The sequence below is a fragment of the Mirounga angustirostris genome, unplaced genomic scaffold, assembly GCF_029215605.1.
Source record: "Mirounga angustirostris isolate CCGP_5_RB_7025 unplaced genomic scaffold, mMirAng1.0.hap1 SCAF_16, whole genome shotgun sequence".
NCBI lineage: Eukaryota > Metazoa > Chordata > Mammalia > Carnivora > Phocidae > Mirounga > Mirounga angustirostris.
This window is the reverse complement of record NW_026991724.1, coordinates 4,116,388-4,142,680: the sequence shown is the minus strand read 5'-3', so window position 1 is coordinate 4,142,680 and position 26,293 is coordinate 4,116,388. Positions and strand designations below refer to the sequence as shown.

General features: G+C 45.4%; 1 protein-coding gene across 1 annotated transcript in view; it reads left to right on the top strand.

The window, feature by feature from the left end:
* USP10 (ubiquitin specific peptidase 10) overlaps positions 1–26,293 on the top strand; it is a 74,912-nt gene that overhangs the window by 43,464 nt on the left and 5,155 nt on the right. The window contains exons 4-12 of the mRNA XM_045890639.2: positions 2,746–3,786; positions 14,325–14,416; positions 14,950–15,059; positions 15,479–15,534; positions 15,767–15,870; positions 18,232–18,331; positions 19,286–19,463; positions 22,094–22,259; positions 25,174–25,318. Coding sequence (XP_045746595.1) covers positions 2,746–3,786; positions 14,325–14,416; positions 14,950–15,059; positions 15,479–15,534; positions 15,767–15,870; positions 18,232–18,331; positions 19,286–19,463; positions 22,094–22,259; positions 25,174–25,318 — 1,992 coding nt within the window. The remainder of the gene's footprint in view (positions 1–2,745; positions 3,787–14,324; positions 14,417–14,949; positions 15,060–15,478; positions 15,535–15,766; positions 15,871–18,231; positions 18,332–19,285; positions 19,464–22,093; positions 22,260–25,173; positions 25,319–26,293) is intronic.

Genomic DNA, 26,293 nt, shown 5'->3' with positions numbered 1-26,293 from the left:
ACAGTGCCTGTCCCACTGTCCAGTACTGAATCTGCCTCCCTCTTTGGACAGAGTTCGGCTGTGGGTGGCAGGGATCATAGTCCTCCATTTCTGTGTGCTCAGCAGCTGTGCACTGTAGTATATGGAATGTTGTAGACCTTCAGTGTGTTTCTGGATGAATGATTTAGGATGGTTTGTTCTACCTCCCACCAGAGGCAGCTACAGCAAGCTCTTTGCAGGGGCTCCTCATCATGGCGTGCCTTCTATACCTCTGCTTTTTTTTAGTCTGATCCTAGAGCTGAAATAGCCTCTATTCACCGCCCCCCCCCCCCCCCCCCCGGCAATTCTGCCGGTTCCACTGACTTCTCTGTAGCTTCTGACTGAAATTGGTCATTCTTTTCTGTATCTGGAAGCATTCTTTCTGTAAAGCTGTTGAGGCCTTATCTTGCCCTTCCTCTGCACTGTCAGCTTCAGTCTGAGGTGTTTTTCTACTAGTCAGTGTCACTCCCTGAGGCAGGGACTTTGCCATACTAATCTTTGTGCCCTCTGTGATAATAAGCACTTTGCACACAGCTAGGTGCGCTAGGTGCTCTCTTAATTGGAGAAATCAGCTGAGGAGGCCACTTAAGCAGCAGTTCTCAGACATGGAGGGCATGACAGTCTCTGGGGGCCCCCGAGCATTGCAGACTGTGGGGCCTGTCCAGCACCCTGGGCGCTGCGGGAGCACGCTTGGCAGAGTGCTCTGTTGGGATGACATTGTTTTATTTGAGTTAGTTTTCCTTCCCCCAACAACCCACTGTCTGCGTGGCCTGAGCACGGAGGCCCCATTCACTTGATGCATCGACTGTGTTGTTTCAAGCCTGGGTTTGCAGGCTTCACCACTCCTTCAGCCCACAGATTGGGCTCCGTGCTGACTCCTCCTCTGTGCAGTGCAGTGTGCACGTGTGTCCGTGAGACATGTTGTGGATAAGAAGAGGAACTGTTCTGGGTAGGACTCTCTGCCCTCCAGTGGTACGGTCAGACCCGCTACGGGGTGAATGTTTTGGTAATAAACTTAGTATATTGAAATGGTTCCGTAATGTCCTATCACATTCTAGAATATTCTGTGATATGATAAGAGTCAGGATTGAAATGTGGAAGGCACTGTGTCTATTGGAAATAATTAAACTCTTGCACAGGCTGCATGCCACAACGCACGTCCGTTTTGATTTCACATTGCACACTACAGTTTCCGAAGGGGAGCCTCCCCCCTGTGGAGCGTTCATTTCCTCACGTACATCCGTGTCAGTCTGTGTAGTAGCATTGCAGCCTCGAGGTGTCACGGAGTAGGCGATGCCTCAAGTCAAAGTGGATTTGGTGTGATAATAGAGAAATTAATTAGGTGTGATAATAGAGAAATTAATTTCTCTTTGGTGATTGTTTTCAAAATAAGGAAAAAAAGACCAGTGCTCAGAGGCCAAAGGATTCAAATGCTTATATTGGTGACTTTATATGAAAATATAGCCATCATTAGTATTTCTTTTTCAGGAGCTTTTTGTTGTTGGGAAGGTGTACCCCCCGCCTCCCAGGTGTGATCACAAAGCAGATGAAGAGTTAGGAGACTGGTGGCGTCCCTGTCCCCAACTAACTTGCATATAATGGGCCTCTCTTAGGGGCTGCTTGTTGAAAAACTTCCAAGGTGAAAAATATTAAGTTACTTGTAGTAGAGCACAGTCCTTGTGGTAGTATGATTTTTTTTTTTTTTTTTTTTTTTTAATACTTGCCTTGAGAAGAAGTTGGCCTCTTGTGCTAGATTCGGAGAGATCTTCAATTATGCATTACGGATAAATGAAAAGGCATGTGTCCTTCCCTTAACTTCAGAGTTTATAACTGTTTCATCAGATATAAGATGACACTGATGCTTGACGTCTGTTGAAAGATGCAGCTGATTCTACAACTTAACCTAATTTCAGAAATGTGAGCTATGAAAAAAATGTACATTTTGGGATGGGTAGAATGTATAGATGGTCTATACTCCCGCTAGCCAGTTGACAGGAAGTATCAGAGGGTTCCAAAGAAATTTTTAAAAGTTTGCAGTCCTAATTGTCCTTTGGTATTTTTGGAAGTATTGTCACCAGCCTTGGAGTTGATCCACTATGAGTTCATTTAGGGCACATTGACATGCATTCATGCAAGGCTGTCTGCAGACTGCAGATAAGGTTGTCAGTGGAGGAGGTCAGGAGATGGAGAATTTGAGAGCATGCCTCTGAAGAGCACTTTTATAGAGAGGATGAACTCTTGGCATAGTGCATACTTTCTGAATTTCTAAATTACACTAATTAGGGAAGCCATAAATATAGCAGTGACTTTAAATCCCTAAGTCATCATGATTTTCTTTTTAAGTTGTCCAAATACCTACACCCTAGTCTCAGAAAGTAAGCCAATAAAGTCAGATTTCATTGAGGGGTGTTTTTAGGCAAAATATTATTTGCTTTTTATTATAATTTCATTTAAATTTCTACCTTCTGAAAGTCTCCCTAAGCTACCCTGAGAGTGGAAAATGAATACCGGTTTCTGGTTATCATAGCTCTAACATTAAATACGGTTTTATAGTCATTACTTATTTTTGGCAAATTATTTGTCACAGAAATGAAATGTCATAGCTGTGTTAATTAGAAGACTTTAAGGTTTAGCTTCGAAAAGAAAATAATTATTGAGGCTCTTATAGTTTGTATAGCTATGTTCTTAACTAATGCCATATTTACTGATCATTTTCTTTCTAAACAGGACAAGAATATCAGAGAATTGAATTTGGCGTTAATGAAGTAATTGAACCCAATGACACTTTGCCGAGAACTCCCAACTACAGTATTTCAAGCACATTGAATCCTCAGGCCCCTGAATTTATTCTCAGTTGCACAACTTCCAAAAAGACCCCTGATGACCTAGATAAAGAAGTGACCTACAGCTCTGTTGACTGCCAGTACCCAGGCGATGCTCTTGCCCTGGATGGCAGTTCGAGCGCAGAGGTGGAAGTTTTAGAAAGTGATGGTGTCGCGGGTGGTCTTGGACAAAGGGAGCGTAAAAAGAAGAAAAAACGTCCCCCAGGATATTACAGTTACTTGAAGGATGGTGGTGAGGGTGGTATTCCCACGGAAGCCCTGGTCAATGGCCATGCCAATCCAGCAGTCCCAAACAGCGTAGGCTCAGAGGATGCAGAGTTAGTGGGCGATGTGCCCCTGTCGGGGACACGCAGGACTTTTAACAGCCTTCAGGATTCCATGGACTTCGTCAGTGACGCTGTGCCTGGTGGGCCTTTCCCCGGAGCCCTCGACGGCGATGCGAGGACTGCAGGGCAGCCCGAGGGCTGCCATGGGGCCGACCTGAAACAGTCCTGCCTCCCTGCAGAGACTGGCAGGGACAGCCTGTTGAGGACAGCGGTGGCGCAGCCTTACATGGGAACTCATACTACTGAAAACCTTGGAGTTGCTAATGGGCAAATACTTGAATCCTCCGGTGAGGGCTCAGCTGCCAATGGAGTTGAGTTGCACACTGTGGAAAGCACGGACTCGGACCCAGCTAAAGCCGAGAGCGCTTCCCCTGCTGCCGACGCCCCGGCTTCTGCGGCGGGCACCGCTCCCGCTAGCCAGCCTAAGTCATGGGCCAGTCTTTTTCATGATTCTAAGCCCTCTTCCTCCTTGCCCGTGGCTTCTGTGGAAACTAAGTATTCCCCTCCTGCCACATCTCCCCTGGTCTCTGAAAAGCAGATTGAAGTCAAAGAAGGGCTTGTTCCAGTTTCAGAGGATCCTGTAGCCATAAAGATTGCAGGTATAGTTCAAAAGAGTTGAAAGTGAAGGTGGAAGCAGATCTCTGTTCCTGTTGAGTAAGTTTGAGGCTGTCTGGGCTGATAAAACTGTGTGCTAGATTGTTACCCAGAGCAGTAGTAGGTGACCTGTGTGCTCATAGGAATTTCTCAAGACTGTCTATGCCTTAAATGCTTTCTGTCTAGAAATAAGATGATACTTCAGCACAATGCGGGTGGGTTGGGGGCTCATACCTTTATGTTAAGTGAACACTCCATGTCTATTACCAGTCTTTCTCTGTTGACAGAGTGCATTTCCACGTCCTTGCTTTTTGATCCAGTAATTCTGCTCCAGCGAGGGAGCAGAATGCCCTTGTCCTGTGTCACAGCTGTTGTTCACCTTTGCTTTGTAATCCTTGAGTTGGACTCACTTTGCGCTGTTTCTCTTCTGTATTTCTGAGGATGTAAGAAGGCATTTGGGTTTTTTTTTCTTATTATTGCCTGTTTTGGATTGAGTAAATGGATTTTACTCAGTTGTAGAACACCAAGGTTAGCTGTTGACAGGAAAAGAAAAACTGCGACAATTTAGGCCAAAGTTTATGCTTTGTTTCGAGTGCTCAGGCTCAGGAGGAGGGCGGATTTCAGTAAAAACAGCTGCATAATCTGCTGTTGTTTCTAAGTTAAACTAGGAAGTCAGAAATGCAGGGACTGTGTACCTGTATACATGTCTCAGAAGCCAGAGTATTTCTTCAGATTTCACCATACCAAGAAGTTCAGCAGCAAGCTCTTCAGATTCTTGCCTCATTAGCCGAATTAAGATAAGCTGTCTCATTTAGGCTTTATGTGAAATGTACTGATTTAACATTTGAGCACCTGACAGCATCTGTTCCCAGGATGAGCATCAGTTCCAGTAGCAGGCTGCACAATACACACCCTTTTATGAATGGTCACAGTTCCATCAGCACATCCTTTTGAATAATCTTGGTGTCTCGAGTTCTCTTGAAATGAGAAGATAATTGGTCAGCCAGTCATTTTGGGCTTTATATATATATATTTTAAAGTTAGGTGGTTTCTTTATTATAACTTTTGGAATATTCATTGCAAGAGAAAGCTGTCACAGTCAGGGTAAGACAGTGTAAACCTTCATATAGATCGGTATGTTAAAGGTTTTATTTTTAAACTCTATATGAGAAATGCATTAGTGGGATGCTTTTAAAAATGTGCGTTCTAAGTTCAAAGTTATGAAAGTGTTACACTTCTGTTCCTAAAAACCTCCCATTTCTAGGAAATTTTCTCAGTATTTAAAATAAGAAAAACTTGATTTTAAATGTTTTGAAACATTTTAATCCTATGACTTTAAATGTAGTTTGATACATAGTTTGCTGTGTTGTACGTTTGTTAAAATCTCGCCTGCTCACCTCTGCTGTTAACTTGCAGGTAGGTAACCTGCTGTGGAGGCTCTCAGCTACTTGTATGGGGGCGGGGGAGAGCGTTGCTGGGCACAGTCCAAGTATTTGTGAGTTGAGGCAGTGCCTCCCCAGCAGGTTTATTTCCTTAATCCTATGATTAGTCCAGTTAAGAAGATGTTTTACTTATCTGAGCAAAACTGTAGTTCTTTTTAAAATACTTCATTCTTTTGAGCCTTTTTACGGAGCCTTAGAAATCTGGAATGTAGCTGCTGACAGTTGCGAGTGGTGCTTCCTATAAAACCAAGCAGCAGCAGCACCGACACTAAATGACTCTTGGGATCCCACACAGCTTAGGTAAAATGGTGCTGCTTGGAGGTTTTCCCCTTTGTTATATTCTCCTACATAGAGGTTTACTTTATAAAAATGATGAACTGTATTCAGTTTGTTGTAAGTAAGATCCACTACCACAAACTTCCCTTGAATGGGCATGCTTTTAAGTGTAGGCTCACTTGTTTTAAACAGCACTTAACTGTGTGAGATGCTAGTTCCATTAAAAGATCTCTTGATTGATGTTGGTTATCCTAGAATTAGCATAAGCATCTAACTGGTTCTACCAAGAGAGTAATTTTTATGTTTGTTATTATATTTATTAACTATGGGGAAAAGAGGGAGGGAGCATTCCAGACATCAAGTTTATTTTTTTTTGAATTCTTAGAATAATATCAATGTCCACAGTTGATTTTTTTTTTAAGCCCACATTCATTTATTTTGGATGTCCACATTTCTGCGTTCTCTGCCCTATCATTAAGTCTGTGCTTCATAAATGCCAACTAATTTTTGTATAACTACCAGTGAAATACAAAATAGGACACACCAACTGTAAACAAAGAATAAGAACACCACATAAGGCATTTTGAACGGAAATACAGCCAGCTCGTGATTACTTGTAACTGTTTATCCATTACTTTAGCGGGTTCTGCTTTTACTTTCTTGGTTTAGACTGTCACCGTTTTGCTCCATTGGCTGTTTCTTCTTAAGTGTAAACTCTGATTTAAGGAGTTGGAAGGGAAGAGCACTTGTCCTGAGGTGCTGAGTGCCTTCCCCAGCCCCGCAGGAAGTGGGAACCGACACAGAAGCCTGCATGGGCTTGCAGAGGGGTCCTTGTTTCAGCGAGTGGTTTTTGGCATTCTGAGAGGGAGCATTTTCCACTTTTCAGTAGGAACAACTGAACCAGGAGGTGAGAACAAGAAACTTGAAAATCTTAGTAGTTTGTATTTGAAAGTGGTTGCAAAATATTAGATTTGTCCACGTTTGAGAGTAAGTGTAACGAACGCAAGTAGCACAGGGATTGCCGGCGCCCAGAGCCGGGGCAGCGCATGTGACCTTGCGATGAACGTTTACATTTTCCTGGGTTTTTACTAAGAAACATTTATCATATCCCAAACCTAAATTGTATCAAATGCTTTCGAATCACACATAGAGCTATTTTGTATTTTATGTTTTGCTTTTAAAATCTTGCATCCATGTATTTTGTTTTGAAGGAGTGGAAATAATGGTGGGCAAGGAGAAGGACTAGGTTGAAGGCCCACATAAAACGAGTTACAATATCAGTGGAAGGAGAATGAAGTAAACTGAGTTCTTTGACAGCTCTAAAAAAATCTTTCCTGTGAGGAAATTGAAACACCTAGTCATACCATTTATTACGAGTTTTAGTCAAAACCTATTTAATATATGATTTTGCACAGTAGTTTTATATCTTAAGATTTGTTCCTAGAGAGCAACAAAATCATTACAAGTTGGATCTGCTCAGAAAAATGAATACCTGTGTCCATATTTATTTTAAATGTAGACAAATACATACCTTGTGATTGATCATTTTTGGTGGCTTATATTTATACTTAATGTCTTCTTTGGTAAATGTTTTCTTAAATATTTTTCATTTCCTTTTCAAATTGTCCAAAATAGCAAAAGTAGTGATAATGTAGCATACCCTAAGCTGAAAAGGTATAGCACCTGTTTGTAGGAATCCATGCCTGTGGGTGGAGAGTTCAGTCCCTATCTGATTCAGTGTGTATATATTCTTGCTGGTATTTATGATGTTTCTGTCTTCTAGAACTGAATTGAGACCCCTCCACTTAAAAAGCATACGTTGATTTACAACCAATAGACAGCGGTACTTACTGGTTACTTTGCTGTCCTCCACCTGATTAGGTAACCAGGCTAGCTAGCACGTGTTCTTCCCAAGTGATGTAACGAGGACAACAGAAACACTTGCAGGGTGTTCTGGGTAGTTGAGGAAGGGGACAGAAAAGCAGGTCAGCAGCATCAGAATGTTGACTACAGGCCACTTACTTGGCCTTAAGAATCAAGGAGAGTTCTTACCTTGTATTTTCATAGAACTTAAATGGTAATGTGACCTCTACAGCCAATTTTAGGAAAACAAAATTTGATGCGTAAAGTACGTGTAAAAATAATCCTGCCTTATATTGACTTAAAAGTTCACAGCGCAAGTGTTGCCACTGAGTTTGTAAATCATTTCATGGGAATGGTTTACGGCAACATACGTGAGCTACTGTGTGTGTCTTGAACTATGAGAAAGGCTGTTTAACCCCTCAAGGTCTTCTGTCCGTCGGCAGATTTCGTAAGAGAGTTGAATTTTAATCCAGCCATCTAACGTTTAAACTGTTACAGAAGTGAAGACGCCGGTTTCAGTTTTGTACCTTTCACGTGCTATGGAGTCGTTCTGGCCTCCTGTGCCGCTGTGGTTACACGGTTCTGGGCAGCCCCAGCAGCCCTGTGAGAGGGTGGGTTCAGGAGGCCGTCCTCCCTGAGGTTGCCGTCTCAGTGGATCTAAGTAGGAAGTTACATGGACAGTAATGAATTGGAAAGGCCTCTGGAGAAGTTTGTTACTACAGTCAATTTCTGATTTTTTGTCCTAGAATAAGGTGAGATAGAACCAGCAGTGATGACTTCGGAACACAGGTCAGTCTTCGAGCCTCAGGCTCAGGAAGTGCCCTGCCTTCTGTCCTTTGGCAGCGCCCTGCCTGGCCTTGATGCTTTTGACCTCCGTAATTACAGTGCTTGTTGGACTTCAGGATAGGAATACAATAGTAAATGGAACTGGAGCCAAGAGTTACACCAAAACAGTAAAAGCAGTTATCCTCCTGGCTTATCTGCAAGTCCAGAATAATTGACTTGAATTATAGCAGTAGGATTCGGTAATAGTGACAGGTGACTGTGGACAAGAATAAGGATTATCAGTACATGCGCGTGCGCGCACGTGTGTTTCACTAAGCGGGAGAAGAGGGAGGACACTGACATACTTTGTCAAACGTTGGTGTCTGGCTCAGTTTATGGTTACTGAAATTCTTGAGGGGGAAAGGCCCAATATACGCTATGTTACAAAACCAAAACTTGACATTGTTTCGGTATTTGTTTCTTAAGAGAAAATCCTAGACAAGATGTTTTTTACAAGCTTTTATATCTTTTGAAATAGAACTGTATATATTCACAAAATGTTCAACACTTAATTTTAAGTAATTTAACTTATTAGAGTACTGAAAACGGTTGGTTCACTTAAAGTTTCCCGTAAGATTTCTTTCTCTCTCTCTTCCCATCTACATCGGTTTTTTCCCCTAGATTGATTGATTGATTGATTTTTAAAGATTTTATTTATTTGACAGACAGCGAGAGAGGGAACTCCATAAGCAGGGGGAGTGGGAGAGGGAGAAGCAGGCTTTCTGCTGAGCAGGGATCCCGATGCGGGGCTTGATCCCAGGAACCTGAGATCGTGACCTGAGCCGAAGGCAGATGCTTAACGACTGAGCCACCCAGGTGCCCCTGATTTATTTATTGTAGAGAGAGAGAGAGCGAGGGAGCCTGTGAGAGTGAGTGGCGGGGAGGGGCAGAGGGAGCAGGGGAGAAATTCTCAAGCTGACTCCACCCTGAGTGCGGAGCCTGACGTGGGGTTCGATATGGGGCTCGATCCCAGGACCCTGAGATCATGACCTGAGCTGAAAATCAAGAGCTGGATGCTTAACCAACTGAGCCACCCACACGCCCCATTTCTTCATTTTCTAATAAGGATTATCAGCGCCTGTGATGAGCTGGCCGTCCTGCTAGGTGTTCTACACACCTATTACATTATTTCATGTCTTCACTGCAGCCGGGCATGGTGTGGTTTCCTGGCTCTGTTGTAAGGGAGGAGAGAGGTCTTCCGTTCCAGGTTGCAAAATGAAGTGGCAGAGCCAGGCTTTGAACTCTGGTTGTCTGGTTTGTCTTCCTGGGCTCTTGTCTCCTTCATGGGGGCACCTGGAGGCTTTGTGAACAATGTGATAGAATGACTTTCAAAGTCCACTGGATCATTTCTAATAAGCTTGAATGGAGTCATTTACCATAACCAACAACTTTAGTCTCCAGATGTTTAATGCACCCCCCGCACTCTTTAATAAGTACTTTGTGTAGGCCACCCACTATCTCGGTCAGTGAGTAATAATCGGCCTTGTCATGAGTGTCGTCTAAAGAATAAGATAGGGCAGGCACAGATGTCTGCTTTTAGTAGCAGAAAGAGCAGTAATCATTTGCAGAGGGGTTTGGGGTCCAGGGGCCAGTAGGAGATCTGCTGGAACCTTGGGATGGCAGGATGAGGCTGGGACAAAGAAGGCCTGGAAGTTCTGTTACCTGGCCAGGGAGGACTCAGCAGAGCATGAGCAGTGTGAGGGAGTTGTCTGGAAGGAGCTGCGCACCTCTGGTACAAGGTGGAGTCCATGGTGCCTGCTGCCGTGGAGGAAGGCCGCGTCCAGCTGTAGGTGCCTTCAGGGAAGGCTGCGTCCATTCTGGTCCGTCCGTCTTTGAGAGTGGTGTTTAGGCTAGCTGGAAGACACTCCCGACAGTGGTACTCTGTTGTAGCTTACGTAAGACTTGCCTGTGTAGAGAAGGTTTTTCTAGAATAGCAGCATAATGATTAAGGAAAATCTAGATTGTTCAGTGTTTCTTCTCTGCATGTTCTGAGTCTTTAAAGATATTAATCTATAAACTTATGACTATTACACCAGAGGCTCTGTTTTAAAAGATTTATATTTTATTTTTTGACAGAGACACAGTGAGGGAGGGAACACAAGCAGGGGGAACGGGAGGGGGAGAAGCAGGCTTCCCGCTGAGCAGGTAGCCCGACACGGGGCTCGATCCCAGGATCCTGGGATCATGACCTGAGCCGAAGGCAGACGCTTAACGACTGAGCCACCCAGGCGCCCCTAAAAGATTTACTTTAGAGAGAGAGCACTGAGAGAGTGAGCGAACAGGGGGAGGACCAGAGGGAGAAAGAAAATCTCAAGCAGACTCCCCACTGAGCGCAGAGAGCCCAAAGCGGCATTTGATCCCCGGGACCCCGAGATCACGACCAGAAGTGAAATCAAGAGTTGGCCGCTCAACCGACTGAGCCACCAGGCGTCCCTGTACCAGAGGCTCTTTTATTTATTTATTTTATTTTATTTTAAAAATATTTATTTATTTGAGAGACAGAGAGTGAGAGAGCATGAGAGGGGGGAGGGTCAGAGGGAGAAGCAGACTCCGTTCTGAGCGGGGAGTCCCATGCAGGACTCAATCCTGGGACTCCAGAATCATGACCTGAGCCAAAGGCAGACGCTTAACTGACCCACCAGGCACCCCTGTACCAGAGGCTCTTTTAAAGAATGTTAAAGACTTGAAGCTAGTTCAGTACATTCCCTGATAAATGTCCCGAGTGTCATTTTGCTCCACATTACGTGTCTGAGTTTTGACTTTGTTCATTTTGTGGATAGATGGCTATTTGGAATGTTTTGTTACTTGCAGTTATTGAGCAAACCACTAGGTGATGCTGAGAGACTTGAGTTTAAGATTGTAGAAGCCAAACAGTGAAACTGCTTTTTTCCTGCCTGTTTCTTAAAATAAGTGAACCCAAAACAATGGCCAGGAGCTGGTATTGCTTCAAGGGAAGGGTTGATGTAGAAACTAAAGGTTTCTGTCCAACCAGTACACGCTGCTTCCCGGATGAATGATGGAACGAAGTCCGCTGTGGTTAGGTTTAAGTGGGTATGTGCTCTTATTGTGTAGGCTTGAGGGTCTCACCCTGCAGGGTCATAAGTTATTTTTTTGTTATTTCATAAGATACTAATTCAAAGTACTTTTGACCAGCTATAAACATGTATTTGAATCTGTTGAGACAGTTAACATGGGAGGGAAGTTTCAGACCTTATATTTCAGTTTCTGGTCATTTTCTTTCCATTTTCCTTCAGTGTCTGTACTAAGCAGGGATTACTGTCCCTAAACTACCCCCTCCCCACGTTTTTGCCCCTAGCCCTACCCTAGAAGATGTTGCTCTTTCCCTATCATCAGAGGAAATGGAGGTTGCTGTTTCCTGTCTTCCCCACCATAAACTGTGGTGAGTCTGCCCTTCCCGGCTCCCTCCCTCCCGCAGTCCTGTGAGCCTCTTAGTGACCCCATCACTCCAGCCTGCTTCGGGCGGCTCCCCTGTGCACTTCCCTCTGTGGAGCCCTAGAACCTGCTTCCACCTCCATTACGAATTCAAACTGCCCTGTCCTTGTAGATGGTACAGGTTCTTCTTGGCCTGTCCCTTAGACATGGCTGGTACTTAGGACTCCACTCCTGACACATCACTCCTCTTGACGTATGTGTCGTCAGGATGTACAGTGCCAGCCCCAGGCTGCGTGTGTGTGTGTGTGTGTGTGTAGATCTGTTACTTGCTGCTCTGTGGGTATAAGTACACTGTTGACTGGTGTAATCTGGGTACCTCTTATCAGCGCCTCTGAAACTAAACTTGTGATCTCATCACTGTACAAAACAAAAAGAAACCTACTCTTCCGGGTGGAAGGCTCCATCACCCCAGCCAGGGCCCTTGTGGTGTCAGCTGCTGTTTGCTGTCATTGGCCCCTGGCCGCCTCACGGTCTCTCCAGTCTGTGGATTGGGCTGAGCATCCCCTCCACGCATCCCCCTTCAGCTTAGCCTGCACTGGGTTTTCCCTTCTTCACTGGGCCACAAGCTCTCCTGCCGCAGGGCCGCCTTTTAGTCACCTCTGTGCTTCCAGGACCCGGTGCCCAGGCCGGGCTCGGCGAATGATAGCGGGTCATTTAACAAGAGGTCCTTGTGGTAGGAGGGCAGTTGATTTTGAGTCTTATGGTTATGTAAAAACTTAGTATGACTGTAGATATAAAAGTGCTATGGCAAAGATTCACAGGGCCATGCAAGAGTATTCATTTGGGATTGATGCTTATTTGAAAATGCACAGATTTTTTTTACGGAGTAATTATATTAAATAATTGCCGGTCTTTGGCACACACTGGAGAGAGTGGACTGTCGTGGCAACACGCGTCAGAGACAAGTGGACAGCTCCGTTGTAAGTGGGAGGTCCCAAGCCCGCGAGGCAAGTTAGTACGGAAACCTTTGAGTGGAAGGGTTGTAGAGCGGAGCCCGTTACCTTGTGAGAGGGAGTGCAGATCTGGGTCCCGTGTCTGCTCAGGTACACAGCCTTTACCAGTTCCCTAAGCCTCTGGACCTCTGTGTTCTCACCTGTAAAGCGAGGAGGATAACCGTGTCTCCTTGATAGCGTCGTGAGGATGATTATGAACAGTGTAGATGAGGCCCCCAGCACAGTGTTCACCGCATGCCTGGTACTGTCTGTGCTGGGGGCCCTCACATGGAGCTTGTAGTTGAGTTCTAACTGATGTGGTCCTCACTGAAGCCCGGTACTGTGCCCCATAGTAGGAGAGAGATGAGCTTTATAAGCCCAGACTAATTGAATAGATCCCATTGGGTTTTTTTTGAGCCTGTAATGCTTTACTTTTTATAAATGGGGAAATTATTCTCTGTGCTTCCTCAGTTAGAGGAAAGAGGGCATTTACTCTCAGAGGAGGGAGGGAGGGAGGGTGTGTATGTGGGTGCATGTGGACATTAGAATTTTGCAAATTAACTTCTTCAGCTAATGCTTAAGTCTGAGACCTCCCAGTCCAACTGTGTTTTGGAATGGAAAGGCTACTTTTGTTGGAGTGATGCCTTGGATGGATGCTGGCATCCCATGTACACGTACTTACTTTTCCTTTTCTGGTACACAGTTTAAAAGTAAAGGGAGGCAGTGTGGAATGGCCACAGATCATGGATTTTAGGCCCTGGCTGCACTACATAGCTCCCGAGTGATCACGGGCAAGCTAGTTAACGTTTCAGGGACTCCCATTTCCTTACTGGGGAAAGGGGGATAGTGGTGGTTCTCCTGGATTACTAAGGATTAAGTGCAGCCAGTTACCAAGCGTAAGTTGTAAAGCGCTTGTTGAGTGTAGAAGGTGTCCATAACTTGTAGCTGTCACTGGTACGAGATTCATAATGGGACATGGGGAGACTTTGTCTTGTTTTAAAGCATTTCTGAAAAAAATATTTAAAGCATTTAATTAAAGTATTAAAGCATTATATGAACATGGCATTCACATCTGTCTGAAGGCTGTAGAAAAGAGGGATGTCAGAGGACGAATCTGAGGATAAATGTGTTTCTAAATGGAGTAAGGGCATTCCGGCATCCAAAACATTCCATAAATTGGAATTCTATTGAAAAATACAATTTATTTAGTATGAGACAGTTGTCCCGAAAAAGAGTATTATCCTTCATTGAACAGTGGTTGATCGCCTGCTGTGATGCGTTGGGTGCCCTAGTAGGTGCTGGGGGTTCCCACCAGCTGAGGCTCGGGTTCTGCCTGTGGACGCCTCCGTAACTGGTGTCTGAGGGCCTGCACTGTTAGCAAGGCCCACCTTGCCCTCAGCGTGCCCGGGAGAAGCCTGTGTCTCTTAGGTCTCTGTCACCTCTGTTAACCATGTATCTTAGCCTTTTCTGCTGCTTGTTAAAATAGTTGTTGTGTTCCCCAGTTACAGTCCCACAGAAAGATAAATAAATGTTGGTGTTTATTGGGGGGGGGTAGATATTTTTTAAAATTTTTAATCCTTAAGTATCGTACGTGGTGTTGGATAGCACGCAGCTTCCACACAATGTGCCTCCTCTTTGGATATGTGGTCTCTCGAAGGGGTGTTTATCACTCCGCCAGAGTATAAGCATTTACTTCCATGTTATTCACTAGATGTCATTAACTTCTTTAAATATGCTTCTTCACTCTTTCAGAGTTACTGGAGAATGTAACCCTAATACATAAACCAGTGTCATTGCAACCCCGTGGGCTGATCAATAAAGGAAACTGGTGCTACATTAACGCTGTATCCTTCTCAAGTGCTGTCCCCAAGGCCGGCTGGCTGCACTTCTCTCTTCCTCCCGTGCCTTTGACTTCGTGCAGCTGCAGAGGGGCCTCTCCCCTAAAGTTTGAGTCCAAGAACTTGGTTCCTTGCTTAGTCTGCCTACCTTGCTTATAAACAGAGTTAATTCCTGACCGCAAAAAAAGATGATTGTTGACTGGTGAGTGACAGAATCAGGCGACTTTTATTTTCATTAGCATGGCCCTGATGAATGGGGCAGTGTGTCCACTTACAATTGGAAATGTTGTTTTAATTGATTTATCTAGGTCGAATCAAGTTTTTGTATGTAAATGCTGATTGCAGAGTAAACCCTTACGTGGAAATCACAGGACAGTTATCCTCATGGTTATTTGGTTTATTCTTTTTTATGTTTACATATGTAAGTCTTTCAGTGTCATTGGCTTACTTAGGTTTATATGCTTTGGGTTTACTGTACCTTTCAGAAATTTGGAGTGTCTGTTTCATTTCCTTTACACTTCCTTACTGCCAATACTTAGACACTGCAGGCACTGGTTGCTTGCCCTCCGATGTATCACCTGATGAAGTTCATTCCTCTCTATTCAAAAGTGCAAAGGCCTTGTACGTCGACACCCATGATAGATAGCTTGTAAGTAAGGTGCTTACAAATGTGTTACGGGGCTGGGTGTTTTCGCCTCTGATAATTTGAATTCAAATGGTTTAGCAAGGTTCTTAATTTCTTGCAAATGAGTCCTATAATTTTATTTTTTTTAAATGTACTGTTGATGTTTTTATGTGGAAGTTAACCAGAAATGGAATCGGAGCATTGTTTGTGTTCTTTAGATTCAGTTACGTAAGTGTAGTGTTTACTAGTGTGTGTATGTTACATAAAATGTACCAAAACCTTACAGAGAAAAGATTGAAGAACTCACTAGCTGTTATAGCATTGGTTACTTAAAATTTGCCATCTTCATGCTAAAATACTCTACTTAACCATCGAGTCTCTTTAGTAAAAGTATGTCTTTTTTAAAGAAATGTGCTAAACTGTTGTTTCCCCCATGTTTGTAGTGTTCGGCTAATGAATGAGTTTACTAATATGCCAGTACCTCCAAAACCCAGACAAGGTGAGTAAAAATGAGGTCTTCCGGTGCCCATTACGTATGGACTGTTAGGAGCTCAGATGACTGAATGTCATAAGTTCGGTCTTGTTGGAAAGAAAATGTCTTTAAAATGCGAGATGTTACAACTGTGCTCTTCTCAGCACTGCGTGCGGTGGAGGGGAGTTCTGGTCATGCTGCTTTTCATCATTTTGACTTGGTTTTCATCATGAAAATCTGTGTCCTGTTTCCACTGCAGCTCTTGGGGATAAAATCGTCAGAGATATCCGCCCTGGAGCTGCTTTCGAACCTACATATATTTACAGACTTCTGACAGTCATCAAGTCGAGCCTGTCTGAAAAGGTTTGGCATTGCTCTCATGTAGCCCCTAGAAAGGTGGCCTCTTGCTTCAGTCTGTGCCCGCGCCGTTGCCTGTTCAGTGCTCGTTCTGCACCGTCAGTGCTGGGGTTGGGTGGGTCCTGAGTAGATCTGGGCCTGTTAACGGAGTCAGTAGCTTGAATGAATATTAAAAAATATCATCGGGGCCAGCTCATGCGGTCATTTACTGTGCACCAAGTACTCTTGTAAGTTCTTTTCATATGTTAGCTTACTTAATTAACCCTTGAGTAAAGTATGGTTGTCTCCTTGTTACATTTGAGAAAAGTGAGATCCTTGTCCAAGGTCACACAGCTCCTCAGTACAGAGCCTGGCGTTACAGTCAGCTCCTTAAGCACTGCGCTGCCTCTTAGAGCTTGGTCATTGGGCCTGGAATCGTGACAGCCTTAAGGAGAGCTAGGGCTTCATCATACTCACACGTTTCTAGTAGCTCCTTGCCTCTTTCATCTACATCTGTGCTCATACACTTTGCTCCTGAAGGCATGGGACCGAGGGCCAAGGAGGTCTGCGTAGAGATTGTGATGAGTCAGTATAAGCATTTGAAATGATGTCTAGGGAAATTATTCAGAGAGAAAAATCGTCAAAACAATTGCGTTAAAGCTGAGTAAAGCAATACTGAAGCTCCTTGTTCTGAGGAAGGGTGAATGGCCAGGACAGTGCAGCGGGGTACCACTGGGGATGCTTTACTGCTCCTGTCGTAGCTGTTGGTGCTTAGCTCGAAATTTACGTTTCCCAGGTAGTGAGAAAAGTATAGAATGTTAGCAGTGCAGAAATGGATTAAACTGTGCCCTCTGCCCTCAAAGACCTCACCTGTCCAATAAGGGAATTAGATCTATCATCCAAGAAAACAGACCCGCAAGAGAAGTACTAAAATAGATGCAGACACTGATGCTTTAGAAGCCAGAGGAGGGCCGTCCAGCTCAGGTGGAGGCGGAGGTAAAGCAGTGAATTTTAGGGGGCGTCCTGTGGTCAAGCCCCACCGAGATCCTGCTCCGAAGTTACGTTCATGGAGAGAGGTGTCTTTCAGAGTTACATGAATATTGGCTCTGTTGGGTCCCCCACACCACCCTCCGATTTAGTGCTTTGATGGAAGGACTCACAGGACTCAGAGGCTGTTCTCACAGGATTTAGTGCAGGGACACTAAAGCAAGGTCCGACGTCCATGGGAAACCTTGAAACTCCTCTCCCGGTGCAGCAGGAGAATGCACTTAATTTCTCAGCATCAATGTGTGACAGCCATGTGAAAATGTCTGCTGTGGAAGCACATGGGAGACTCCCAGGGGTTTTACCGAGGGCTGGTCACGTAGGCATCCTCTGCCTAGCACACACCAAAATTCCGTACTTGCAGAGGGAAAACAGGTGTGCACCATAAACCACACTGCGCCATTTTGGCATAGTCCCTTTTCACTTCTTGGAATGGGGGGGGGGAATCCCTCCCCAGATCCAACTTCCCAGATGCCCACCAGGGACCAACCCAGCAAGCAGGCCTTGCCAAGAACCGTAGCCTCGTGCCTGCTGTGTCAACCCTTTCTGCTTCTTGAGCTAGCCAGTTTCTGCCCTTTTGCACATACGCGGGGCATACTCAACTCTGAACATCTGCTGTCTGTTTAGAGCTGCAGTTCTAGGTGGAACAAATAGACCTGGAGACCGCACGAAGACGACTTTGAAAATCCTTGGAACATGTGGTTATTCTCCAAAGAATGAAATGGGAACTAATCCCAAGATTATAAGACAAATATGTGACTGTTGCATGACTCATCTATAAATGATTTTGCTGGTGTGTGTGTATGTGTGTATACAACTGTTAGTTAAATCTTCGAATCAATAGAGCTTTTCACATATAATTTGGGTCCTTTCCCCTATAGTTGCCCATCATCAAAAATAGAAGGAGACACACAGGGCTGCTATTCACAACTCCCTGGGGTTGTGCAGTGAGGTGGCCCTAGACCTCTAGTTCCTGTTCTTCTATTTCATATCAACAAGAGAGCATCTGTTTAATAACTTTTTTTTATCAGATAGGTAATACATATTTATTGTAGAAAATTTCAAAAATACAAAAAAAAAACCAATAAAAATCCCTGCTCATTCTATACTCAGACATAAAGGTGTACCTGTCTCTCCCCCCGTCCCCTCCCCAATCCTCCTACTGCTCAGCCTACCCATTTCAGTGGTCCAAAGGAGAGCTCATATGATTTTGGGAAACACTTTACATTAAATCTTGTTGAAAATTTAAGAGGAGACCTAGTCTGAATATGCAGGTATAATATTCCCTGCAGTCCTTGCATGGTGATCAGTTAAAATTAATGTGCTCACGTCTGGCCTTTTCAGGGTCGACAAGAAGATGCTGAGGAGTACTTAGGCTTCATTCTAAATGGACTTCATGAGGAAATGCTGAACCTAAAGAAACTCCTGTCACCAAATAATGAAAGTAGGTTGTGGTCTATTTGCCACAAAACTGTGTGAGAACCTTTCCTTAAGAATTCCTTTTGAGGGGCACCTGGGTGGCTCAGTCGTTAAGCGTCTGCCTTCGGCTCAGGTCATGGTCCCAGGGTCCTGGGATCGAGCCCCGTGTTGTGCTCCCTGCTCGGCAGGAACCCTCTCCCACTCCCCCTGCTTGTGTTCTCTCTCTCTCGCTGTGTCTGTCTCTGTCAAATAAATAAAAATCTTTCAAAAAAAAAAAAAAATTCCTTTTGAACAGATGTCACCTGCTCATGTAGTACATTACTTTCCCCCCACCCCGGTCATTGACCCTTCGAGTCACCTTCTCACTAGGGCGAGTCTGGTATCTTTACATTGCTTACTTTATGGGCCATTGTGAATGTTCTACTTGGATAAATTAAAATATATCCAGAACCTTTGCTTTTTTCCCTTCAACTCTTAATTAGGAAAATGATGAGACGTCCAGAAAAGCTGGGAGAATAGTTGGTGAATACCTGTATGAGCACTGGGTTCTGCGTCTGCTAACATGTCATGCTTTGTCTCTCTCTCTGTCCCCACACACAGTTTCCTGAGTGACACAAATTAAGTTGCAGATACCAGTTTGCCCCTAAATGCCAAAGCATGCATTTCCTGAGGATGAGGATGCTCTCCCGCATGACCAAAGCCCCTTACCGAATTAGGAAAACTGGCTTTGATTACACAGTAATGCCTACTTTCCAGTACACCTTCAGATTTCTCAGTTCTAAGCACGCTGTCTTTGGTGGTTAATGCAGCCAGGGGTCCAGCGGATGTACGTGCTGCATTTGTTCTGAATGTAGGACACACCCTGATTTCACTTTTAAAGCCAACTCTGTGCAGGTGGCTTATGTAGAACCTTTCTTTAAAACATTTTTTTGCTGTTATTGTTGCTGATGGTAGCTTAAGCGAACTGTCTCCTTTTCAGAACTCACCATTTCCAATGGACCCAAAAGCCACTTAGTGAATGAAGACGAGCAGGAAGAACCAGGCGAAGGAAGTGAGGACGAATGGGAGCAAGTGGGCCCCAGAAATAAGACTTCAGTCACTCGCCATGCGGAGTTTGTTCAGACCCCAATCACTGGCATTTTTGGTGGACACATCAGGTTTATGCTTTTCTGGAATACTTTAGTGCTTGCCTTTTTCAGGGTTTGGCCGTTTACTGAAGGGGGAAGGTGTAAGACGTGTCTAAGAAATTTTGGACTCGATGGCTTGCCTTTACGCCTCTGTGCCCGCTCTGTCCCTGGACTTCCCTGTGCTTCTCCTGCCTGGTGCTTTCCCTGCTCCCGCCCCGCACGGCACCTCGGCACAGGGCGCTGGCCCCCAGGGCTCGGCGGCCGCCATCACCCCTGCTCCCTCCCTCAGTCAGCCCTACATTCCCTCAGGCCAGCTGCTCACCGCTAGGTAGGAAGAGAAAGACTTGTTAAGTTGAAATACATGTTTTGTGTCTGACTGGAGGAATATTAGGCGCCAGAACCAAGGGAGCTAGAAAGGTAAGGGAGTGTGGAGGGAGATAGTTCTACATAAAGGGGCACATGGGACCTCCTGGAGTGCCTGGGCCCTTCCTCTGTCCCAGTTCCCGTAAACCAGCTGCTCCTTGCTCTTCCATGACATCCTTCTGGAAGGCTTTTATTTGATTGCATTAGAGCTGTTCAAGACCACCGTGATGTGGGACTCAGGAGCGTGGGGGCCGTCTCCAAGGCGGTTCAGTCATCCCAAGTCCCAGAGGGCCTTGTTAGGGCAGGATTTCCTCTCGGAAGGCCTCGCGTTGTATCCTACAAGGGTGGTTTTTTAATGAGACTCAGTCTTCGCTTGTCCCAAATGCTTTGTATCCAAAAGAAGTAACACCCTTTCCAAGGCATGGAAAGTTAGTTCGGTCTCTCTCTGCTCTGATACAACTTAGGTTGAGCCCCTTTCAGTAGGCTAATAAGACCTCAGCGTGTCCACTGGCTCCTTCACAGGCCAGTCGGTGCTGCTGTGTCGGATGGGATTCAGAAGCCAGTTATGCCACCTTGTCACCCTGAACGAGTCGTTTCTGTGCTCTTCGGTGTGCGCTAGAGCCTGCGGGCCCCTTTCTGTTCTGGACTCTGCACGTCAGCCTTGTGGTCAGGTGTGCTCTGGGGAAACGCCCAGCCCCTGACTGCTCCCGCTGTAACTTGCCTTTGCCAGATGCGATTCCTCGGGCTGGGCCGTTTCGGGAAGGGAAGCAGGGATCCAGGTCAGGCAACAGCAGTGAGAGGAGGCCGTCCTGTGCCCTTAGCCCTGCATTAGACCTCGGATGTTAGCATTCGTGGGCTGGTCCCTTAGGGACGGGAGAGAGGCTGAAGGAACAGCCCGGTGGGTAGAAGAGCAGCGCCAGACCCGCGCATAGGTAGGGTATCAAAATTGCAAGGCCACTGAGGCCAACATTCCCGAAGAGCCTACACGTGTTTGAAAATAACCCGTGGGAAAAACCAGAATCCACTTTGGAGAAATTTCTAGCTTGGCCTGCATGGCTCTGCCAGGCCTCTAGCCTCAGTGGTCTTTTTATGTTGAAATTGATTGTTGATACTTTTGAGAAACGATAAAGCAAAAGTAGGAATTATTTTTTATAATTTAGGAAACTTCTCTCCTGTGTGCAGTAGCCATCAGGAAGCGCTTCCTTGTTCAGACAGCTGGAAGGTTTTTCTTTTAAAATTCACCCTCTTTGGGTGGGTTTTCACTTCCCCCAGAAAAAGCAGCACCTTTCTTCACCTTTCCCCTCAGCCACGGAATAAAAGTCCAGGCCACTGGAGTCAAGAGGACCGCCTCTTGATTCCTTCACCAGTTTTAGTGCCTTCTGCTCCCACTGCCGCTCTTGGAACCAACGGAGTGGCCGTTGCTCCCACGTCCGGACACTCGAAGGGAGGGCGCGTCACGGTGCATCCTAACACCGTGCTTTAGGAGAGCAGCGTGTGAACGGGATGCCCTTCAGCTTGCTCTTCACGGCATCTGCTCCATAAAGCCTCAATACCCACGCACACCCATTTGATTCTGTTCGTAAACTAGGTCACTCAGACTGCAGAAATGGAATTCCTTGTTGAGCTCCTGGAATGTTTCCTTGCTGGGGCTAAATGAGAGATGGGCCGAGCACACAAGTTTTACTCAGAAAAACTTAGAAAAAGAAAAGTGAAATGAAAAACCAGCTAAGAAAAACAAGGTTGAATTGGCACCCTTCTTCTTGAGGGTGGTAGGTAGCCTTGTTTCCTGGAATGTTAACTTATTTTTTATTATACACACCCTACTCCTCTTCTTTTGTAAGTCATTTTTGTAGGGGAAAAGTGCCATTAAAAATACTCTGTTTACCTTGGGGTTTCCTCTGTTTTATTAGAACGGGCTATGATACTTTGAGAAAATGGAGTGTGTCAGCATTTCGAGGCCATGGCAGGATAGGCGCATTTACTGACTGGTGTGTGAAATAAAGTCTGGAGTGGAGATGAAGGAATTGGGAAGATGAACTATGTTTTCTTCCAGCGAGCTTGTGCTGGGAGAATGATCAGCTGGTGGATAGTTGCTAGAAACACTTAGGAGGTGGTATTTAGCAGGATTATTTTTAAATTCAGTATATTTTTGTCTTTTTTGTTCTCTCTGGTTTTCTGAAAATGATTCTGAGCAATCTCGTTTTCAGTTAATGCCTCTTCTCCTGCTGGCTCATCTTAACGGAGAATGGGAAGGAGTGGTCTCTTAACAGTGTTCTGTTTTTGTTTCTGCCTCTTAGGTCTGTGGTTTACCAGCAGAGTTCAAAGGAGTCGGCCACTTTGCAGCCATTCTTCACCTTGCAGCTGGACATCCAGTCTGACAGGATCCGGACGGTCCAGGATGCATTGGAGAGCTTGGTCGCAAGAGAATCTGTCCAGGGTTATACCACAAAAACCAAACAAGAGGTATACTAATAGTTGATGTTGAACGTTTGTGCTGAGGCACTCTGGCGTGGTGGAAAGAGCGCAGAAGTAAGAGCGAGGAGAAGTGCTTTTGCATTCTGCCTCTTAACCCCGTTGCTTAACTGTTTTGGACTGAAAGTTTACACATTTTTAGAATGAAATGGTTGAAACAGATGCTCCTTGCAACCTCCTTTACCTCCAAACCATGTAACCCGAGGTAATGATCGTTGGGATTATTTATCCTGAGGTACATTTAATTTTCTGGTAGTCTAATCATGATATGGAAAAAATCAGTACTACCTGTAACAGAGGCCACATAGCTTCTTTACATCCCTGATGTCATAGAGCTCAGTTTCCCGAGATTAGTTAGGAGAGAAAAGGGATTCCAGACATAGCTATTTTGCATTTGATGTTAGGTCTTCAGGGACATCAACAAATAGAAAGTAGCTGTTTTCATGCCTGTTAGTCTTTCATTTGATCTGAAAAGGATAAAAGTCTGAGTTAAAAGACTCAAACACTAAAAGGTGTTCAGCAGTCAAGGGAAGCAGATAGTCTCATGGGGTGTACTTGTCAGCCGAGTCAGGAGACGGGGAGAATATTCTGCTCTCGGAGAGGTTACTGGCTCCTGGGGTCCAGATGTACCAGCTGACGCCTGTTTTCCACTCTGGTCAGGGGGGTCTTCTCTGCTGAGATGGTGCTGGTGAATGCAGAAAAACGTACTGGGAGGGCACTGCAGGCTAGCTAGGGGCAGCACTTGTGTGAACAGTCCCTCGTGTCCCTAGGGAGCTTGCTGTAAGGAGACTGTGTGGCAGCTGAAGGTGCACGAAGAGTGGTTGCTGCCAGCACCTTATGGAGCTCAGTGGGCCTCCCGTGGCCGAGTGGCTCACACTGGGAGAGCAGAGCGGAGGAGGACATGGAGACCCTTCGGTCCCTCTGGGGCCTCCTGCTTGGACTGATCAAGCCAGCCTCCTGGGAGATCCACACATAGTTATGCCTAATCCTCCACCATGTTTTCTGACTTGCTTCCCACGGGCGCTTTTGTTTAAAAAATAAAAGTGGTAGGAGTGAGAGACAGAATCTTGGCACTTGGCTTAAGTGAATAAGCTGAGTCTGGCGGTGGAACTTAGAGAGAGTGGGTATTTGTTTTCAGGGAGGTTGGTTCGTGTGGCTGAGTTGTGTACTTGGCTCATTCTATGGCAGCTGTGGCCCCAGAGGTGGTGTCGCTGTCCTGGCCCCCGTGCCTCTCTTCTCGCTTGCTCTCCTGTGGGCTCCTGTGGGGGGGGGGGGTGGGCGGTGGGCGCTCCTCCCGCAGGCGGCTTTCTGCCTTTCCCGGGCTGCCAGGAAAGCCCCCTCACGTGGCGGTTTTCCTCTCACTCTTGCTGCAGTTAGCTGTGGACGTCGGGGAGGGTGCAGATGAGATAGAGGTGGAGAGCGTGAGGAAGAGGTGGCTTATTCTAGATGGCAGGTGGAGGAAGGATGCAGGAAAGAAGAGGCATTTCAGTGGAGCCTTGAGGAAGAAAATGGGCTGTCCCAGCTCTGTAATGGTGGTGTGTTACCAGATCAAGAGCAAGAACACTCAGAAAAGCAGATGTTTGAGAAAGGAAGATTTTGGACAGTTCATATGGGGTGGGGATATCTGGAAAGAGCAAGTATCACATTTTCTGGAATGTGATTTCTTTAAATTTACTTTTTAAAATACCCAGTTTAATATATTTATATTTTAAGGTCATAAGATTTTTTGCTGTGGGAACACACGATGAAGGTCCATGGGAAAACATGATTATACAAAATACTTGCTGTGTAGAAAAGGTCTGGTTTTGTTGGGCGAAGAATAGTGTGTGTCAGTTTGTCTGGAAACCCAAAACACATGGAAGAATTTCAGATTAGCCACTTAATGAGTTGCCTGAAAGCTTGAGGTCAGAATCCTGGGTTGCCAACACTGAGAAGCATCCCAGAGACACATTCGTCCAACTCTCGATTCACAAATGAGGAAGCTGGAGTCCACTTGTCAGAATCCTGGTTTTTAACTCTTGAGCTGTAGCCACACTTTTCCATCATTCACACGTTCTTGTTGGGTGTGGAGACACCAGGGTACAGACTCAGGATGGGAATCTGGAGGCGTGTTGGGTGGTCCCACACCTGGGATCAGAGTCTGGGTGGGAAGCCAGGTGCCCATTAAGACACCTCCAGCCAGATGGGTATGTGGTTTTCTGAAGGCTTTCTTGGTTTTTTATCTATGCTGTTATCTTTTGGATTGTGACTCAAACAACTATTTCTATCAAAAGTATTCTTCATGTAAATACAGGAAACATCAAAGGGTTTATAAGTACAAAGAACAGTAAATAAAGGGAATAAATTGTTTGTGAGGATGCGTTTTAATGAAAAGCAGCATTTGTTAGACCTGTGAAAGCATATAAGGAGCATATAAATAAAACTGAAACTTGTAAAACTAATGGTTAGAAGAGATGGCTTTTGGGTTATTTAGAACACTTGAGAAACACTCTGGCCTCAGTTTGATTAATGCTACGGGACTTACTAAAAAGCGTGTTAATACATACATAATGTAAAGTACTGCTGCTAACTTAGCTTTTTAATTTTTGTGCCAATTCGTCATGAATGTCACAGAGCAAAGGTTCTTTTTTTTTTTTTGAGCAAAGGTTCTTAATGTGGAGTTCACACATGGGCTCAGGGATCCATGGGGTCATCTGCAGTTGTGTTTAAAGGGATGTTTGCCTTTTTCTAAGAGGAATGTTAGTAGCTTTCAGAAGGCCTCTTAGCAGAATGTTAGATTTTCAGGAGCTCCCTCGACCCAGCAAGGATTGAGCAGTGCTCTCAGAGAGGATCCTTGTGTGACGGACATGCGTCTGCTGCTGCGTGAAGTAAGGCGCCGTGGGTCCTGCTCTGCTTTGTGCCTCAGGTGGAGATAAGTCGCAGAGTGACTCTGGAGAAGCTGCCCCCTGTTCTGGTGCTGCACCTCAAACGGTTTGTTTACGAGAAGACTGGTGGATGCCAGAAGCTCATCAAAAATATTGAATATCCTGTGGACTTGGAAATCAGTAAAGGTAACAGACATGCAAGGCGAAAGCATTCATGGTGACAGTTGTCCCGGGAATCTGTGAACTTGGCACTTAGTGTTTCTGTATAATGTCGAGAGTAAGGAAGTTCTCTTTTAGGGCTTTCTGGTTTTATGTTTCTTGGTTTATAACAGACCTCTGTATTAAAATTGGCACCAAAGTAGCTCTTGAAAAATAAAGGCAAAAATGAATAAGCCATATAATCTTACTAGATTAGAAAAGTAGAGATTTTGTCCATCAAAATGAGCATCATTTTTTAGAAACATTTTATGGATTAGTGGTACAAAATCATTTTCTTTATACTAAGTATTAACACCTCCCGCCAAGCCTGGTGAAATAAGCTTTTTCAGTGAAGTGAGAGAATGTTGCCCATAGGCCCCTGGGGGTTCCTCCCAGCCTCTCGTTGCAGTGACACAGGGTCAGGTCTGTGGCATTCTGTCAGCCACAAGTCTCTACAGGTAACCGGGGCTCAGCAGCCTCGACGCCTTTTGACCAGAGCACCAAGTTCAGATTGTCTTGGTAAAAGCGCAGCTTGAAGGAAAACTTTGCTTGAAAGCTTCGGGATTTGTGAAAAAGGTGCCGTGCAGTCCTGGGCTTGATTGGGAACAAGCTGGAGGCAGATCTCAAAATAGCGAGGAGTGTGGAAAACGGGAAAGAGGTTGTGGGACGTCATCCCTGGGTTTTGCCGAGGAAGGAAGCTGTTGCCTTCCCCACCCCTCCCATCCCCACCGCACAGCACGACCACGCTCCACTCCTTCCCGGGCCCAGTGACTCTAGAACTGGGGCTAGCCGGCCTCGCCTGAGCCCAGGCAGGGACGCTGCATTTCCGCAGCCGGTCTGCAGCTGGCGGCTCCGACCCTCTGGGCCGGGCTACTGTCCCTCCTACCTTCACTCGTGGAGCTGCTTCGTCCGTAGGCAGCCTGTTTTCCTGATCCCATTTGAGAACCAGGAAGGGGAAGCAGG